General features: G+C 50.3%; 1 protein-coding gene across 2 annotated transcripts; it reads right to left on the bottom strand.

The window, feature by feature from the left end:
- Nucleotides 1-655: 655 nt before the first annotated feature.
- On the bottom strand, nt 656-17798 carry MAN2B1 (mannosidase alpha class 2B member 1). Of its 2 annotated transcripts, none has more exons than XM_090289793.1 (24): nt 17615-17798; nt 16797-16899; nt 16449-16622; nt 15886-16079; nt 14926-15058; nt 14506-14651; nt 10693-10809; nt 8400-8485; nt 8202-8322; nt 8054-8132; nt 7742-7851; nt 7331-7438; nt 6986-7102; nt 6108-6353; nt 5269-5366; nt 5069-5186; nt 3527-3645; nt 3335-3436; nt 3052-3139; nt 2789-2869; nt 2153-2380; nt 1541-1696; nt 1335-1437; nt 656-858 (listed from the first exon to the last, which is right to left on the bottom strand). In XM_090289793.1, the coding sequence occupies exons 1-24, from the start codon at nt 17744-17746 to the stop codon at nt 749-751; spliced, it is 3069 nt and encodes a 1022-aa protein (XP_090145919.1). In that variant the 5' UTR covers nt 17747-17798; the 3' UTR covers nt 656-748. The 2 variants fall into 2 exon arrangements, with proteins under 2 accessions (XP_090145919.1, XP_090145920.1); XM_090289794.1 differs by having other exon boundaries at nt 8400-8482.
- Between the last annotated feature and the right edge of the window lie 1581 nt (nt 17799-19379).

Here is a 19379-nt window from a genome sequence, read left to right as displayed (position 1 = left end):
GGGGCCGGGCCATGCAACCCAATGCAGGTTTCCCATAGGCTGCAGGTGGAGCCCAACCTGACACCGCCCTATTCCTGGCTCTGCCCCATCTCCTCATTGCTTCAGACCTCTCCTTCCCAGCTGAGCCCGACCCTCCCCAAATACCACCCCCTTGACCACAACTAAACCACACCCCTCCAGGGACCTGCACACAGAAGTCACTTCCATCTGACTCTAAACCTCGTATTCCATCCGAAGGTCTCCTTCCAAAACTGACCCCAGAGCACACCAAAACGAGGGCACACCTTTCTCTCCTGGGAGGCCTGCAGCCCAATCCACCTGTCTGTCCTTGGCCCCGCTTTGGGACCTACCTCTGAATTCACTTCCTCCCCTAGGACATCCCAGATTCTTTGCTTCAGGAGCAGGTCTGGGAGGCCCCAGTGTGTGGCTTCTCAAGACAGTTGTACAATAGCCTAAGTGAACGGAGGGCAGAAGCGGGAGTGTCAGACGGAGGTGTGAACAATATAGTCTGGTGTGAGGATTCAGGCAGCCAAATGACCTTTCAGCAAGGCCTCAGGTCATGGGTCAGCCAGTTTGCAGACCTTTCTGGGTCATAAATTCTATCACCCTCAAAAAAATAAAAATACCCACACTCAGTCACACCTTGACACAAGGCTTGGTAGTGGCATTTTAATGGCTTTCACTGGTGGCAGCAGCAGCAAGAGGAGAAGGGGTCAGGATGGAAAAGGGGCAGCCTGCCCCAGCAGGTCTAACTGTGCTCTTCCCATTGCACCGAGGCCAGGAATGTGCGGATTTCCATGGGCTGCAGTGTGATGCTGGCAGGGTTGAGCCGGGAGCGAAAGGGCTTGAGTGTGGGGCCTGGGGAGGTGCAGGGGAAGAGTAAGGGGTGCAATTTCCTCTGCCTCACTCCCTCCTCTGGGCCTGGACACAGTCATGCACCCTCTAATCTGTCCCCAGGGCCTCACTACCAGACTCAGCTGCTTCACAGGCCCTTGATACCACTCCCAGATTCCGAAATCCCTCCCAATGCCTGGCCACCGCTTACATCTTCAAGCCTCATCTCAAGGATTGTCAAGCCAACCCCAAGGCTGATAAACAGACCTACCTCACCTCTGAACTAGACACTGACAGAGACTCAAACCTTGTTTTTGGGACTGTACGCCAACCTTATACACCCAAGCGCCACTACTAGGCTATTGAACCTACTTAAGACCGTTAAACCCCTCACCTGGATCTGAGCACTGCCCGACCCTGGAGCTGGACTTGGGTCCTGGCCAACATTCCCACACCAACTACACACCCCCCAGCTTCCGGCCTCAGGGGCAAGCACCCACCCGTGTTCGGTGTCCACTGGAGCCTGGAGGCACGGGCCCGAAGCTGGTTGGCGGCCAGTGTGGTCTCCTTAAGGTCGGTGATGGTGAAAGCAGAGAACAGGTCCTGCGGGCAATGGACGCGCCGGGTTGAGTAGTGTCAAAGTAGGGTTTCCCCTCTCCCGTCTATGGCTTCTCTCCTGTGTCCTTCCCACCTCTGCCCTCCTCACCCTCAAGTCCAAGGTAACCGGAGAGCTCAAGTTGCCGCTCATGTCCTCCCCTACGGCAAACTGGTGCTCCAAGCGCAGCAGCAGCATTTTATGGCCCCAACGCGCCAATGTAAGCAGGTGTACATTGGGCGGCAGCTCCTGGCGGAGTCCCGAGAACTGCGGAAAGGGAGCGCGGGAGCCGGGGCTGGGCTGAGCGATTCCAGAAGGCGAGGAGGGCTTAATCATGGCCACGAGGCGGGATTTAGCCTGGGAGGGACCGGACTCAGCCCGGAAAGCAAAGGCTGAGCCAATGACAGGATGGGGCAGTGCTAGGTTGGGGGCGGGTCCGGACTGGTGTGGCCAGAGACCCCAGTGAGGGTGGGAATGAAGTATGGAGAGGTGGGGCTGGCCAAGCGCGGGGAGGGGCGGCGGTAGGAGGCGGGGAGGGGCGGAAGCAGAGGCGGTGGGCCCAGTCCTGGCAGGTGGGACTGAGCCGCACAAGGAAGCTAGCTAGACTATGGCCGTCCCAGAACGATTGGGGGGGCGAGCCAGTGGAGTCCTGGAGAAGCCTAGAGAGTCCCACACCACCTCAGGCTTCACTCGCTCCTCCTCCTGCTGGCCCAAGCCCCTCACCTGTTTGCGCGGGGCTACCTCCGGGTGGTAAGGGATGCCGCCACCCGGGGCCAGCACCACCTGGGGGGCCAGGAGCTCCTTTTCAGCCTGCAACCGGTGCCGGACAGCCGCGGTCCGGGCCTTATCCAGCAGCAGGAGGTGGCGCCCCCGCACCCACACCCCCGACCCCTTCTCCAGCAGCGCCTCCCCAACTCCACGTTCATCGTCTCTCAGCAGCCTTCGGTGCACCTGCGGAGAGAGGCCAGGAGAGGGTGACGACCCCTCTAGCCTATTTTGGGGCCACTTTAAGAGAAATTGAAGACTGGAGTAATCAGATGAAAATGAAGTTCTGGTAGGAGGCACCCCAGCAGAAGTGCGGATCCTATCTAGCAGAGGACTAGGCCGATGGAAGGTAGACCTAACGGAAGCCTGGATAGAGCAGGTCAGCACCTGGAGGGGAAGGCTGGGTAGGGACTGGATAAAAAACGTGGAGTAAACTTCTACATAGGAATGAAGGTCTCAGTGAGGTAGGACCCCAAATGGAGGGGGGCACCTAGCAGAGAACTGGAACAGAAATTGGCTTCAAGGTCCAGCAGCAGGCCAGGGCGGAAGTGGTGGGTACTACACTCTAGCTTAGATGGGGCTCAGACCACTCACCATGAGCTCTACAGAGCCATCTCTGAGGCTGCTGCCCCCCTGGGAACGGTCCGTCAGCACTGTCAGCTGCACATTCCCATCCTGGAGGGCAAGGGGTGAGAGGAAGGAAGCACACTGCCAGCCAGCCCCAGCCCCCAGGCAGACCCCACAAGGGATGGTGGACACTGCCGAGCCCAGTTGGGAGATGCTAAGAGTGAGGGGTGACCCCACACACACACTTTGTAGAAGAGTGTCTGGAAGAGGTGAGGTGCAGGGAGGGATACCGTAATATAAATGCGGCTGTTGACTGGATAGTAGTTTCCTGCCACTGGCTCAGTCTGGTTCAGCTCCCAGGTGGGTCTATAATTCCGCCTGCAGAGGGAAGAGGTAGGGTTTGTTCAGACCCAGGCTCTGGCTCCCCTTCCCCAGCTCACCTTTTCCAGTTCACCCACTCCTCACTCCCGCTTCATCCTCTCCTTCCCATACTCATAGAATCAGCAGATGCCCCCTGACCCATGGGCCCCAACACACCACAGACCACCCCTCAGTGCTCCCAGTCACCCCCACCTCCTTTCCAGGATCTCCCGGCCATTGCTGTCAGTGAAGAAGAGTCCTTTTGTCTCCAGCGGAGTATCAAAACGACTGATGACTTCCTTCCCCCAGCCATCACTATACTCAAAGGAATAGCAAGGTTGTGAGCCTCACCTACCTCCACTCTGCCCCGTTCCCCTCCCCTTGGTCCCAGCCTATGCCACTCACTCCACAGGTATTGGTCCCACCGTCCACTCTAGCTCCAGGTGCCGCTGTCCCGGGTACAGACGAACCACCTGGGAACACCAGGCTGAGAAGTTCTGGTGCACTTCCTGCACCAAGGCCGTCTGCAGGCACATTGGGCAGGTGTGAGCCCGAACCTGAGCAGAGGTGAACCCTACAAATGTCCACCCCTGCTGTGAACCTCACAAAGGCCTACATCAGGGTCAGCCCCACTGATAGCATGAGAACACCGCCTACCTCCCCCACCTTCCTAAGTGTGATGCCCACATATCCCGCCAGAGTCATTGCCACATAATTCTTGAGTGTGGCATACGTGCTTGCTGCCCACCACTACCCATCTCCCCTCCTTAGAATAGGATTCTAGCTGAGAATGTGGTTACCTAGAATAAAGACTATATTGTGCAGTCTTCTCTGAGGCTATCAGTAACTGTGTAACTATAGTCTGCCCATTGGAAAGTGATCAAAGTTGTATGAACATTTCTTGCCCTTTTCCCTCTCCTACTAGCTCAAATGCAAATGTGATTGCTGGAGCTTGAGCAGCCATCTTGGGTCATGAGGTAGAAGCTGGATATTGAGGAAGGCAGAGCAATTAAATAGAAGGGACCTAGATGACTGTGGAACCACCCCACCTATCCTGGATGCCCAGCCAGACTTCATGTTCCATGGAGAGAACATCTTGATTTAGGCACAGTTAATTTGGGTAACTCTACAACAGTAAAACTATATCCTAACCTCTGTATGCAGAGATTCACCACAAGGGGAGTCATGTCAAAAGTGATTCTTACACCCTGACTGGAGTGGCTCAGTGGGCTGGGCATCATCCCACAAACCAAAAGTTTGCCAGTTCAACTTCCAATCAGGGCACATGCCTGGGTTACGGGTTTGGTCCCCAATTGGGGCACCTATGAGAGGCAACTGATGAATGTTTCTATACCTCTTTCTCCCTCCCTTCCCTTCTCTCTAAAAACAAATTAAATCTTTAACAAAAACAAAGAAAAAGGTAAGTCTTTCCTTTACCTGGCCCCATTCCCATCCTAAGAGGAAATGTCAACAAGAAGCCCCAGGAAACCCCACAAGCATGAGGCCCTATTCCCAACCAGATGCACACACAGATAGCCCCCCCCCCAATTGAGAATCACCCAAGCCCTATCCAAGTGTGAACTCTCCAATATCCACCCCAGATGTAATCCCATCCTAGCAAAGATCCTTAATGAACTCTTCAAGTAGATCCACCTGGCTCTCCCCATTCATAAACCAAGTGGGAACACCCTCATGCAGTTTTTAAAACGAAGTATAATACCGATACCCACAGCAGATGTGAATGCCTTTGTATGCCACAGCATACAAAGCTGATGAATATCAGCCCTATGAAAGGGTCCTCAAGTCTTCCTCTCAGATCTTAGCCCCCTGATCTGATGGAGACATAAATCCTTCCCATACCCTCACCCCAGACCCCACACATTTGCACACCACCCTCCCAGGCTCAACACAGCCCACAATGTCCACCCATCATTCCCAGTCCCAGACCTTCACCAGGCGGGTCTGAGCCCAACGGCTCACGAGCAGTGGTTCCTGTTGGTTGGGTCTGAAGATGTAGGCACCTGAGACCTGGGTGCTTAGGCTGTTGCCTGTACTGGCGTTGTACCTGAGGCCGGGTTAGGTGAACATCAGGTAAGAAACCCCAGCTCTGTCCCCGCCTCCTTCCTAGCCTGATGGTCCTCCCTTACCAGTAGAAGGCTTGGTGAACAGGCAACAGGAGGTCCTCATCCAGGTTCTTCATCTCTACCAAGAGCCCCGTGTCAGGGTCAAACCTAGCCCAGATGTACTGGGCATAAAAGAGGGAACAGATGTTAATGACCATCCCTTCAGCCAAGGGCAGCCTTATCCTTCCTAGGACTCAGGAAAAATATGGAGTCACCCTTCCCTCCTCCAAGCAGCTCCACCTTCTACCTTATCATCAGTCTGACCACTTTTCACCACCTCCAAGGCCTTCCGAGACTAGTGTTGCTGACCCCTTCCTGGTCTCCCCAGTGTGTTCCCTCCCCATAGCCACCAGAATGCACTGTGACCCCCTAATCTAATCTTTAGCTGGTTTTCTGGGGATCCAGAGATGCTTCTGCAACTGTCGGGAATCACAATGCCAAAGTCCATGAGACTTTTAAAGACCCATAGAAATTTATAATTTTTTCTCTTTTAGAGTTTTTGTGTCTGCTGCTCCCTGCCTACCTGCCTGGATTCCTCTTCCCCCAAATATCTTCCAAATGGCCACATGGCTCCCTCCCTCAAATCTCTGACACACTTTCACTTAATTTGCAAACCCCTACCACCGTCGGCTTTGACATATCTGTCAAATGCCACCCACAATCACACTAGGCCCTCACAACAGCCCCAGTAGTGGATATTAAGACTCAAAGGAAGACGGTGACTCATTCAAGGACATACAATGGGGGTGGGGGGGTGACGCTAGACCATGAACCCAATACCCCTGATGTAGAGTCAGTGCAGTTCACCATGACACCTCAAATTTGTCACCGGGGTAGGGAAGGGGATCTGAATGGGGTCTCACCTCATTTTGGATGGTCAAGACACTGGATGAGGCCTTGACATGGGATGAAGCCTCGACATGAGACAGGAGCTTGACGTGGGATGAGGGCTTGATGTGGGATAAGAGCTTCTGGGATCTGGGCTGGTGGGTGTGAGCCTCTGGCCTCTGGCCCGGCACCTGGGTTACTGAGTAGATACTGAAGCCAAGGGCAGGCACCGAAGCTGAGAAAAGCAGTTCCTGCCTGTCTGAGCTGGGCATTGTCATCACCTCCGGTAAGGGAAAAGGGAAACTGAGTCAAGAAGATGTGCATATACATATAGGGGCACACATACAGGAAGGGGTCACTACTCCAAGAAGGGAAAGAGTCCCAGGATGGGAGAAGAAATTTAGGTATTGGGTGAGGGGTATGGGGGTAACAGAAATTCTGAGTTAAAGAATGCAGAAAAGAAAAGAGAAGATTGGAGAAGATTCATCAGGTAGGAAAAAACCCACGGGGAGGATAGAGAGACTGTGGAAGGGGAAAGAAGTGAGGGAATAAGTGGAGGAACAGATCTTTAAGGCAAGAGAATGAGAGAAAGACAAAATTTTCAGGGAAAGAAGAGGCTCATGGGAAAAGTCCTTCCAGAATGAGGAGAATATTCATAAACAGAAACATATTTCATGGGGAGATATTAAAAAGAGAAAGATACTTCATGGGGAAGGAATGTTCTCAGGAGGGTTATATTAAGGGACAGAGTAGGGTAAATTCAGAAGAGGAAAAGAAGTACTGGGCAGGAGGTATTCAGGGAGGGGACAGGTAGCCCTGAAGGTGTCCACAGGGGAAGGGAGAAAAGCCCATAAGGAGAGGTAGTCATGGGAGGAGGGTATTCATGGGAGGAATATTCATCAACTGGGCTCACATCGCTGGGCACAACTGTGCCACTGGGATCTTTCACGAGGAAAATGTGTTTGCTGACTGGAAGCCGCACCATCCAATTTACTTTCCGCCCCAACGGATTATAAATGGTCACCTGGAACTGGGATGGGAGGATGAGAATTGGCATGAGTTACAGCAGGCTTTCTTCAAACCCACCCACAATGAAAAACTACCCTGGGTGATCCAAGCCCCGATGTAGTCTCCGTCCAGCCCCAACTTAACTGCGCTCCTGTGATGTGGCCCAGAGCGAGCCACCAAAACAATTCAGCTACCCTCGGACCTGCCCCCCACCCGACCCCACCCAACCCCTGTCCCTGGCGTGGCTTACTCTCTCAGCAGTCTGGCTGAGCGGACACAGGCTGATATTGAGGTTGCGGCAGAAAGCGAACTCCTCCTTGGAGCCGCTGAGCCGCGCTAGCGCATTGCTCAGGAGAACCTGGAGAGGAGCGTAAAGGGAAGGGTCTGCTCTGCAGGCCCACCGCGTAGTCTCCTCCCCCCATCCAGGCTCTCCCTACGAGCCTCTCCAGGCCTTGCCCCATTACAGTCTCTTCTCCTCTCAACCCAGGCCCCACCCCCTGACCTCCTACAGGCTCCGCCCTTCTGCTTGGTCGTTCCCCATTCCTGTCTATGCCCCTCCAGCCACAAGCCCCGCCCCACAGGCACCGCTAGGCCCCACCCACTGCTTTAGACCGCGCCCCTTCCTGCTTCCGCTCTTTTACCCCAGGCCCGCCACACACACCTCACAAGGTCCCCAGCCTGCTGCCAGCTGGCGTGCGTAGTCGTCTGCCACGTGTTGCTTGGAGGTCCCACTGACTGCATCGTGGTGCTGAAGCACAGCCATTGCCTCATCTGCAGGCAGATGGTGGAGACAGAGTGGTGAGCGGGGTGAAGTCTCTACAGGACTCTGAGCCCCAAACCCAAGGAGATGTGAAAGGTCATGTGCAGGGCAGGTAGGGTTCTTACGGACTTTCAGAAGGGACTCAAGGATGTAGCGGTGGTCTGGTTTCCAGCTTGAGCCCCGCCCCCATCCCCTCACCGGCCAGACACCTACTGAGGGTTGCACTGTCTCCAGAGCCATAGGGTCCCACGTTGGCCGCCGGACCCGCCAGCGCTTCCAGCTGGTTGCACACCTTGGGGGCAGGGAGTATGTTGAGGCATGGGGCCTGTCGGGAACCCCCTACAGACAAGCGCCCACTTACCTGCAGGAAGTTATAGCTGAGGCGTTCGTAGCGTTTGAGGGCCGGCCGGCTGGAAAAGAAGCCAGTCCAGAACTGGTGGGGGCCATCGGCATAGGGGAAGAAGTCATCCTGTTTCACTGACCTGCAGAGGCATTGAGGACAGGGTCACTACCCACAGGGCATGCCAACCCTCCCAAGCTCCCCAGGTCCTCCAAATACCAGGTGAGATTGGCCTTGTTCAGCTCCCAGAGGTAACAGGCTGGAGTGGAGTAGAGAACATTTACACGGCTCCCGTTGGCCTGCTGCTGGGGGAAGGTGTGCATGTATGAGCCCTCAGGAGTCTGCAACTTCCCGAGGGTCAGGCCCACAGGTGTGTAACACATAAATACATTATGCATCCAATGGGTTCATATTCTCTTAATTCACATTTTGAGTGCAAACCAATAACCAAGTGTGAAAATGTATTTTGGCCAAACCTAAATATTACCAGCATGTAAAGAATTTCAGTGATGCAAGAATAAATCTGAAATTTTATTAACTTTTTAAATAATTTCTATTTTACTATTAAAAACTTCTGTGGAAAAACTAAGTGTGACATACAGGGCAGGAATAATCATTTCTCAGCACTGTCAGGTTATTGCCAAATGACACAATTGTTATATTGAATAAAGACTCACAACTGAGGAAAGTAGAGGAACAAGAAGGTGACCTCTTCCATGAGGAAAGGATGTTTGTACCAGTGCCTGGCACACAGTAGGTGCTCATTCACTCACTTGAGTGAATGAAGGGAACTGCATGGGACCACATGCCTTCATGTGCATACACACATCTACACTTCTGCATGCACAGTCTTATACACAGTTACACACAGAGACCCATACACACACTGTATCCACTCAGCAATCATTGGATTCTTCAACATGCTCAGGATTGCTGATGCTACCTAGAACCAGAGGCCAGCCCCACTTCATGGAACTCACAGCCAAGTGAAGAAGAGACTGAATAGAGAGTCAGTTGGTTACAATCAGCCTAGATGTGACAGGTATTTGTGAAAACTGGTGTGAGTACAAAGGAAGAACAAGAGCTCCGCTTGGAGCTTCCTGGAGGAGAAGACATTGTAGCTGATGCCTTAAAGGAAAAACAGAATGTTTTCAGCCCCAAATAATAATAATAAACAAAAACCATAATACTTATTATTTAACCTAGCACTGTTCTAACAGATCTGTGTAAATGAACTCATTAAACCTCATCCAGAGCCCTATCAGGTGAGAACCACCATTTTCTAGATAAGAATACTGAGGCACTGAATGCTCAACATTTCTCAAGGTCAGAGAGCTGGTAACTGACAAAGCCAGGATTTGAACTGAGGGATTCCAATTTCCATAGAATGGCATGGGCAAAGGAGCCATCAGTGGCAGAAGGAAAACTAAGAAAGTGTGACAACCTGGCAGCCCAGAAACATGGCATTTGCAGGAGGAAGTGATCAGGGTGTCTGTCCAATGCTCCTCAGAGGCATGGAAGGACTGAGAAATGTCTTTTGGAAGGCCTTTGGTGATGTCACTGAGAGCTATTTTGGTGAAACAGCAGTGTGGGCAGTGACTGGAAGGTGAGGACATGGAGTTTGTGCTGGTAGACAACTCTGAGGGCGGAAGTGATGGGAAGGGACATCTTAAATGGAAGAGGGAGGACAAGGTTCTGTGCTGATGGGAGAGTAACCAGCTGTCCACGCAGCCACAGGTCACTTACAAAGGCCACACCTACACATCCATGTTAGCCAGACTAATGGCCACCCAAACATGTCCATGTCCTAATACTCAGAACCTGCAACACGGCAAACAGGAATTAGGAATTAGGTTTGCAGCTGGAGTTAAAGCTGCTAATCATATGGCCCAATGTAATCACAAGGGTCTTTAAAAAGTAGAAAAGGGAGGCCTGGCTGATGTGACTCAATGGACTGAGCACTGGCCTGTGAACCAAACGGTCACCGGTTCAATTCCCAGTCAAGGCATATGCCTGGGTTGTGGGCCAGGCCCCCAGTCGGGGGTGTGCAAGAGGCAACCACACATTGATGCTTCTCTCCCTCTCTTTCCCCTTCCCTTCCCTTCTCCCTAAAAAAACAAATAAAATAAAATCATTAAAAGTAGAAGAGTGAGAGAAAGAGACATGACAACAAAAGCAGGACCAGACTTTGGAGACAGAAGAAGGGGACTATGAGCCAAGCAAGCAATGTGGGTGGCTTCTAGAAGATGAACAAGGTGAACAGGCAAGGAAAGTTTCCCCTAGAGCTCAGAAGGAACACAGCACTGCTGAATCTTGAATTTAGCACAGTGACACCCAAATCAGACTTCTGACCTAGAACTACAAGATAATGTATTTCTGTTTTTTGAGCCACTAAGTTTGTAGTGATTAGTTATAGGAGCAAGAAAAAACTAAGAGAGCACCCATAGCTGCTCACCTGACCAAAGGCCCAGGGATACAAGCATGCATGTGCACACAGGGTGGGCCCACTCACCTGAGCATTGACCAACTGGATGAGCTTATCAAGGTTCTTGAACCATATGTTGGCATTCTCGTACTGGAAGTCTGAACCCATGGTCATCATGGTGTGGTTGGTGCGGTAGAACTGGCCCTGCAGGCAGAATGGGCGTATCCTCAGGCTAGAGTGTCCTGGCCACCCCTACGTATAGCTGTGTCTTGGTATATATGTGGTCAAGTGTGGGTACACACTGGCATGGGGAGAGGGGTGTGTGTAAGTATGTCACATGGGAACATAAGAACATGAATAAAAATAGCCACAAGTTGCCTTGGCCGGGTAGCTCAGTTGGTTAGAGCATCATCCCAACACACCAAGGTTGCAGATTCTATCCTCAGTCAAGACACATATAAATATCAATCAATGAAACCTTTGAGTGCCAACGTCGCTGTAAGCAATGCTGACAAATTTTCCCAAAAGTGCCAGCATTGCTCCCAGCAACTCTTTTTTTGATGGCTATAAATGTAAATAACAATGGAATAATTCATATTTTACGTTTTTTTCTCTTTTTTTGTACCTCAGGTTATATATTGATATAACTTTTTCTCATGTTGATCCAAATTTCGAATTTTTACGCATGTTCAAATACTGGCATATTGTTATAATTTTTACTTACATTTTAAACAGTCCTTTTAATTTCATTTATCTTTGCAATAATCATTGAAACTCTATGCAGTGTGCATGATATGGTGCTTTATGTGTACTTGGATGCAAGAAGAACACTAAAGTATTGGAAGAAGGTTGTGTTCAATGTATTATCAAGAATGCTGCTGAATGCATACATTCTTTATAAGGAACATTTTTTAGGTGGGAACAAACCAATGGCTTGATTGAACTTCAACACCTCCATAATAGAAGAGCTTGCCAGAGAATGGCATGAGGTTAGAGAGCGTGTTAACAAATCCAGCAATGAAGAAAATCCACCAGGTCCCTCTCATGTATATGGCGTAAAGATGATTCCAGGAAGAAAGCTAAGATTGTGTAAGGAATGCTCAACACCAGAAAGAAAAATCAGGTTGAGAACTGTCTGTGTGGGATGTGGCAAAGGGCTGCACCCAAGATGCATCAATAACCACAAATGTTAATATATAGACAGGAGACTCCCGGCCAAGATGGAGGCCTGGACTGACATGCTCTGTCTCCCCCATAACTAAGAAGGAATACAACTACCGCAAAACCAAAAATAACCAGAAGTTCCAGAAAATAAATGGAAGTCCAATGTCTGAAGTTATAAAGAAGTGATGCCCGTCCATATGGGTAGGAGGGGCAAAGCCGGGATGGAAAGGTCAAGCTGTGCTGGCGGCAGCAGCAGTGGCGATGGAGGTAAGCACAGATACCCGTATTTAAGGGGAGGCTAGAAGCTCCTGGAGAGCACCCCCGGCTGCAGACCAGACCCATCAGCTTGCGATTCCAACGCCAGGGAAGGCAGACCCCCATCGCCTTGGACTGTAGGCCCGGAGTGGGTGGAGACAGAGGAGGAGGCTCCAGATCTATCAGCGGAGAGTGAACAGCAGGAATTCATCTTGGACCCCCACCTCCACAGAAAATGTCACAGCATGGTGAGAAGGGTCGCCCGGTTGTGAAGAGTGCACGGGGCTCTGCACCCTATAGCATAGAAGGTGTGACAGCCCCGCCCAGGAAGCGAAGGGAAACACAAAACTGTCGGGATGCCACAGATCATGAAAGAGATCCCAGTGACGCAGATGACCAGACAGCAAATATCTAATCTAACGAAGCAGCAGATAGGAAATCTTTCTGAGGCACAGTTCAGAGCTTTGGTTATAAAAATGCTTACAGACCTAAGAGCAGATCTTAAATAAGACAGGAAAGGAATGAAGGCTAGTCCTGCTGAAATGAACAAAAACGCATACAAAACTAGTGGTGAGAGAACAAAAACCAGAGATCAAATCAACAAATCGGAACATAGGGAAGGAACAAACAGTCGACCAGTGCAGAAAGAGGAAACAAAAAGTGAGGAAAATGAAGAGAGGCTCAGAAATCTATGGGACAGCTATAAGCAGGCCAACATCCAAATCATAGGGTTGCCAGAAGGTGAAGAAGAAGATCCAGAAATTGAAAATTTATGTGAAAAAATAAGGAAGCAGAACTTCCCTAACTTGGGGGAGGAAATAGACTTACAGGTCCAGGAAGCACAGAGAGTTCCAAAAAAACTGGACCCAGGGAGAACCACACCAAGACACATTAGAATCAGAATGTCAAAAATTAAAAATAAAGAGAATCTTAAAAGCAGCAAGAGAAAAGAGAATTATGTACAAAGGGGTCCCAATAAGACTCTCAGCTGATTTCTCAAAAGAAACTCCACAGGCAAGAAGGGACTGGCAAGAAATATTCAAAGTAATGAAAAGCAAAAACCTACAACCACAATTACTCTACCCAGCGAAGCTGTCATTCAGAATAGAAGGGCAGAGAAAGTGCTTCCAGGACAAAGTAAAACTGAAGGAGTTCATCAGATCCAAACCACTGTTATATGAAATGTTAAAGGGACATGTTCAGGAGAAAGAGGATCAAAATTATGAACATTATAATAGAAACTGTATCACAACAACCAACAACAGAAGCTACGGAATCGAAACAAAGGCAAACTAAGTAGGCAACGAAAGTGGGAAAAGAATTATAGGTATGGGGAACATTATGGGGGGAGGTCAGCAGGGAGGGGGAAGGGGGGAAAGGGAGGGAGATGGTAGAGGAATTAAGAAGCATAGTAGGAGGGAGTGGAGTAGACAGGAAGATGTTGAGAAGAACTATATGCACAATCAATGGGCATGGACTAAGAGGGGGTGACTACTGGAGGGAGAGGGGTCACTGGGTGGAGGGGAACAATTGGAAAAGAAATTGGGACAACTGTAACAGCATAATCTATAAAACATTAAAAAAGAAATAACCACAAATGTTAATATATAAACATTTTACTATTATTGTATTGGTTTTGCATTTCATTTTTGTTTATAAACTTTTTCATTATTGATATCTATTGATATATGTCTCTAGTGTGAATGCCATTTGGTTTTTTTTTGTACATACATTATGAGGTTTTCTTTTTTTTTCAAAAATTTATGCAATATTTAGCATACTTCTTGCTTGTTATCCATGTTGCTATGTGTTTTCTCAAATTATAATCATAGGTTTTATATTATGCCATATATTATACTTCAAAAGCCCATATTGAAGGAAAGAATTTATTTTTTCTAAAATAATTGTTATAATAAAATAATTTTAATGCAATAAATTTTTTGCTAAATTGCATCAAAGAACACTGCTTACAAAAGAAGAGTGTATTTACTATATGTTGTGAAATTTTCAGCAAATTATTATGAGCAATAATGTTTTTATAAACATTTTTCATAAACTCTGCATTTCTCACACGAATTTTAGCAATTACGCATGGCACTCAAAGGGTGAATGTATGTATAAGTGGATCAACAAATTGATGTTTCTTTCTCTCTCTCTCTCCCTTCCTCTCTCTCTAAAATTAACTTTTTAAAATATCTACAAGTTATTAAGTAATTCTCTTGGGCCTGCCACACAGATGAGAGCACTGAAGCATCACACCATGCTATCTTATGACCACAGTAAGTGCATGCAGTGCTGAAGGGGTCCACACACTTCTAATCAGGAACGTGTAAATCCAGAAGGAGGGCATGGTGAGAGTGAGTGGAATATTACCTTCCTCTGAGGGTATGAGGAAGTGTTAGGGAAATCAGTCCCTGGGCTGTGGGAAGGGCCTGATGCCTTATGTACACCAGTCTTCCAGATTCTGGACACTGAGGTTACCTGGGCTGCAGCTAACTGTAGGAAGTAATCGACCAGTTCCTTGGCATTGTACTCAGGGCTGCGGGGGTCCTCCACAATGGGTTTGTCAGCACACAGGACATCCCAGCACAGATTCTCCGGTGGGTTGTACATGTTGGGGAGCACACCTGTGGGCCACACCAGGTTCAGGGTGGCCCAGCACTCCGGACCTGCCCTGGGTCAAAGCTGCCATGCCCCACCCAAGTCAGACTTCAGAATTTGCAGGGACCCAGTGCAAAGTGCAAATGCTAGGCCCTTCGTCATAAATTATCAAAAATTTCAAGATGATGACAGCAGCGTGTAAAATCAAGCACAGGGCTCTTCTGAGCATGGAGCCCTGTGTGACTGCACAGGTCACATGCCTTTGAGGCTGGCCCTGCCCCCACCTATCTACCCCCTTACTGGTGAAGAGGTCAGCAGTGGGGGGCTTCAGGTTGGCACTGGCCCGCCACACCTGCTCCATCTCCAGATTCTTCTTCCGCACCCACTTATCTTGATAATCCAGGCGCCCGAAGAAGAAGCCGTCAAAACCCATCTGGGATTGGGGCAGGGTGAGAAGTGGGAACAAGGGCAGTGTAACTAACTGCCCAGCCCTCTCACCACCACTCGCCAGTTCCCTCAGAATGGGAGGAATGGGTCAGAGCACAGAGAAAAAGCAAATCTGAAACCAAGAAGGCCTGCAGAGCATTTGGGAACTTAGGAAAGGGTCAGAATGCACCCTGGGAAAGCTGAGAGGAAGTAGGTCCAATGCTAGAACCCACCTCCGCCTTCCAGAAAGGGACCCTGTCTCAAGAAGATCTTCCCTCTTTTTCAGGCTGAGAATGGAAGGGCACTAGTCAAGCCAGTTACACCCTGGTTGGTGCAGCTCAGTGGATTGAGGGCCGGCCTGCAAACCAAAGGGCTGCCAGTTCCATTCCCAGTGAGGACACACGCCTAGGTTGCGGGCCGGGCCGGGTTCTCAGTTGGGGGTGTGCAAAAGGCAACCACACATTGATGTTTCTCTTTCTCCCTTGCTTCCCCTCTCTCTAAAAATAAATAAAATCTTTTTTTTTAAAAAAAGCCAATTGCATAGCAGGGCGGGCCTCCATCTGCTACCTGGCTTAGGGAAGGAGCTAGGATTCTAGCCAACGGGGTAGGGTCAGGATAGGAGGAGTCATCAGTTGCAGAGTGGTGGGCTAGGGCAGAGACAGCCAAAGCCAAAGCAGAAAAGGAGTATGTCTCCGGGGGCAGGGTCTCAAGAGGTCAGAAAGACAGGGGACAGGGCCTGGTCCGAGTGAGCTTGCAGGGAAGGGCTGGCTTGAGTGGCAAAGGGAAGCGTCAAAATGAGTGAAGGGGCAGGCGCAAGGGAAGTGGGGAAAGCACCTGCGCGAACAGTGAGGCCTGCTCCCGGGAATGGCCAAAGGGGTCAATGTGCCAGGCCACACGGGGGCGCCCATCATTGCCAAAAGTGTCCTCCAGGAAGCGCAGTCCTAGTGTCATCTGGTCTATAATGGCTCCGTAGTGGGTGGCCGCCTCATCATTCATCACCCAGCCACCGTTGGCAAATTCCAGGCGCCCTGTGCCAGGAAGGGCAAAATCTAGGTAGGTTGTCAAGGCCAGGAGTGGGGCCAGAGTTGGCAATGCAGGGCATGAGAAGATCTACCTGCATGCCCAGGCCTGAAAGAAGCGGGGGCCGAGTTCTTTCCCAGGCCAGTGTACCCAGATATGGAACAGAGGGCCCCCTGCCTATCAGGCTTCCCAATGGATCCACTGGAGGTGGGGCCTTATAGGATGCATAAGAGCTCTACAAATAAAGGGAAATTCCAGGCAGGCAGAGTCACATGCACATTCAGTCTGCACATAACATGATAAAATCTCAGAAGCCAGGGTAGCAGAAACAGAAGCTAGGCTGGGCTTCCTCTTTTCACTTCCTTGGGGCAGCTCACCCTGGCGCACCAGGTCCCGCACAACATCCTGTGTTGCATTTGTCTGCTGATGCCACCAACGGGAGAAGAAGGCCATCTCTACATAGATGAAGCGACGGGTGGGCTCCGCCAGCAGGGAAGAGATGACAGAGTCTAGGATGTACTGAACACCCGCATGTTGGATGCTATTGTAAACTGTGGGCACAGGGGTCAGGCAATCAAGGATCAGCAACCCAAGGGGAATAATTCCTAGACAGAGGATCCCAAGTTGGGCATTGCCCCCACCCTAATATCCAGGACCCAGAAAGGATTTGAAGGGCTCAGAGGGATCATGGGAGTCCCAGGCATCAGTCCCCACCCTCTACTCACTGCCATAAAAGTACTGGTCCACTGTCTTGAGCCAGCCCACATCATCATGTGTGTGGGCCACCAGGTGAACATTGAGCATGTCCGGCTGCACCATGGGGCATGTCTGCACAGGGACCCCAAATGCACACTCACACACCCTGTCCCTTACCCTAAGGTTAAGAGGCAGGCTGAGGTGGGAGTAGGGGTGGGGGGCACAAAGCAAGTCTTGATCTAGAGGTGAGTGACTCAGAGAGGTCTGGCCAGGCCCTTCCAGGGAGGAAACACACATAGCTGTGCTCACAGATACAACTCCCTAGTGGCACAACTCCTCATGGCAGCTCTCATTCACACTCTAATGTTTATTAAGTATTTGTAAATACCAAGCAGCCACCTTGTGGTATGGGGACAATATTATCTCCAATTTTCAGATGAGAGTACTGAGGTCACAGAAGTGTAGTGACTGGCCCATACAGTCAGGAAGTGGAAGAGCCAGGCTGGAACTCCAGACCAGCTGATCCAGAGTTCCGTTCCCAACCAACACCATCCCCCACCTCCCAGCCCCTACAACCCTCCCCCAACACACACGCCTAATCACACAGTTCAGTGCATGCAAAGTCCAAGCAAGCCGACCCACAAAAGCAAGGAGGCAGGTACAAGCAGCCTCGTTCTCAGACGCACAGAGCCAGACCTCTCACTGACACCAAGCACGCACTCTGACCACGGTGTCAAATCAGCAACCATTCACTAGGCACCCACGGAACAGACCCACCCACACCTCTGGACCCTACTCGGGGCTTCCGTCTGGCTCGAGGACATTTCCGCTCCTGGGCCCCGCTCACCTCGTATCCCGCGGCCCGAGCTCTGGGCGCAGCTAAAAACAAAAAAAGGAAAGAAAGAGATGGGATCAGTGGTCCCACTGCGCCCCGGCCACGGTCAGAGCGAACTCCAGAAGTCCGCGCATCGGCTCCCATAGCTCTGCCACCACCCCAGCCGCGGCCAGTATAGTCTCCGGTAGGTTCCTGGCCAGGGTAGGCCCAGTAAAGGCCCCGCCCCCAGAGCCCATCCTGACCAATGGGCGCTCGGGGGGGCGGGGTTAGGACGCAGCTCCCCACGTCTTGGGAGCCCTGGTTCTGGGCGCTCCTGCAGGCACCGGCTGGCTATGCACCCCCTAGGGGTCCTGGTTTGGTCAGAGGGGCCTTTATCGTTTCGCCGCCTACGTGCGGACTTTGTCCTCGTAAGCGCAGAAGTCTCAGATTTTCCTACTGGTGCCGGGTTGGTCTAGAAGGTGGAATGAGTGCACGATCCTAAGGAGCTCCATTAACATTCAGGGCTAGGGTCCTGTCCAATGGGGATTGAAACTTCGGGTAAAGGAACTGCCCTTGGAGCGCTGGAAATGGGAGACATCCAGCTGGTTGGAAGAATTATCCGTGTTTGCACTCGCGGAACCAGCAAAAAGCCCAAGACTAAAAACCTATCTCCATAATAAGAGGGGAGGGAAAGACCAAAGAAAGAAAGAGGCAGGCCATTCTAGTCTGGTCATTAATGGAGCTTATTAAGGGAAACTTACATAGGAAGCATGTCTTGGGTGGCAGCAAGAGAAAATGGATCCCTGCGCCTCTTGGCAGGTGCCAAATAATTATATAATTTAAAAGGGGGAACATCATGGATACTAGAACATGAATGCTACTAAGTATGGCAATTACTTAATGTGCTTGAACAGCTCAGGACAACCACCTGTTCCCTAAACCAGCACATAGCAGGAGGCAAGGGAGGGATACTGATTTATGTCAGACTGAACATCAAGTATGATCAGTCTCTAAGGAAGGTTTGCAGTAAGCAATCTCCCCATTCTGGCCTAGGTCCAGATCTCAGGTCCGGCAGAGGTCACATCATAGAAGAGTCTCTCCTCCACACTCTACCCCTCATGACCAGCTCTTACAGTCTCGCATGACTTCCTCTTCCCTGAGGTGCCCGGAGTGGTCAGTGAGGGGCTTCAGGAGCAAAGAGATAGCTCTCTTAGCTGCCAACTGACCTCACTGGAGACACAGTCTGCATCAACAGTACAGACATGTACGAAATAAATGAAAAGTATTAGTAACAACTTTTTCCATCATGCTTCTCCCCCCTCCCCAGGACCCAAACCCAGTGGGTCAGTAAGTCACTTAGGCTTGGGGCTAGGTAATTTAAGGCATTGACTTGAGTTTTCATGTGTGCTAACAAAGAGATATTAGCTGATTCATCTGATATAAGAACATAACATTCAGTTTGGATAATGGCACAGGTCTCACACACACACACACACACACACACACACACACACACCCAGCTCCCCCCTCCCTGTAACTGGATGCTTCAGGAACAGCAGGAAGTCTAAGGTCAGAAAAACAAATATTTAGTAGGAACCTGAACTGGGAGATCTATGAGAATTACACTTCGATCTGATCTTTAGATATTAATGTAGCCCCAGTGTTTTGAACCTGGCCAAGTTGTGTGAACCATATTTGTTGGTCAGGAAAAAGTGGTGCTCTCTGTTATAAAGAGGTGAATAAGGGGAAGGATATATCAGATATATATCCTCTATCTCTCCCCTTTCAATGGTGTACG

This window comes from Furipterus horrens, unplaced genomic scaffold (genome assembly GCF_987537825.1).
Source record: "Furipterus horrens unplaced genomic scaffold, mFurHor1.1.pri manual_scaffold_10, whole genome shotgun sequence".
NCBI lineage: Eukaryota > Metazoa > Chordata > Mammalia > Chiroptera > Furipteridae > Furipterus > Furipterus horrens.
The sequence above is the reverse complement of the archived record's forward strand: the minus strand, read 5'-3'. Positions and strand labels throughout refer to the sequence as shown.

What these genes read in the sequence shown, in the direction of transcription:
- MAN2B1 (XM_090289793.1), bottom strand. Translation starts at nt 17,746, where the DNA reads ATGGGAGCCGATGCGCGGACTTCTGGAGTTCGCTCTGACCGTGGCCGG. An exon ending in AACAAGGCCAATCTCACCTG is followed by an intron (nt 8,323 to 8,399) that starts GTATTTGGAGGA and finishes ATGCCTCTGCAG; the next exon opens with GTCAGTGAAACAGGATGACT. An exon ending in CGGGAGATCCTGGAAAGGAG is followed by an intron (nt 3,140 to 3,334) that starts GTGGGGGTGACT and finishes TTCCCTCTGCAG; the next exon opens with GCGGAATTATAGACCCACCT.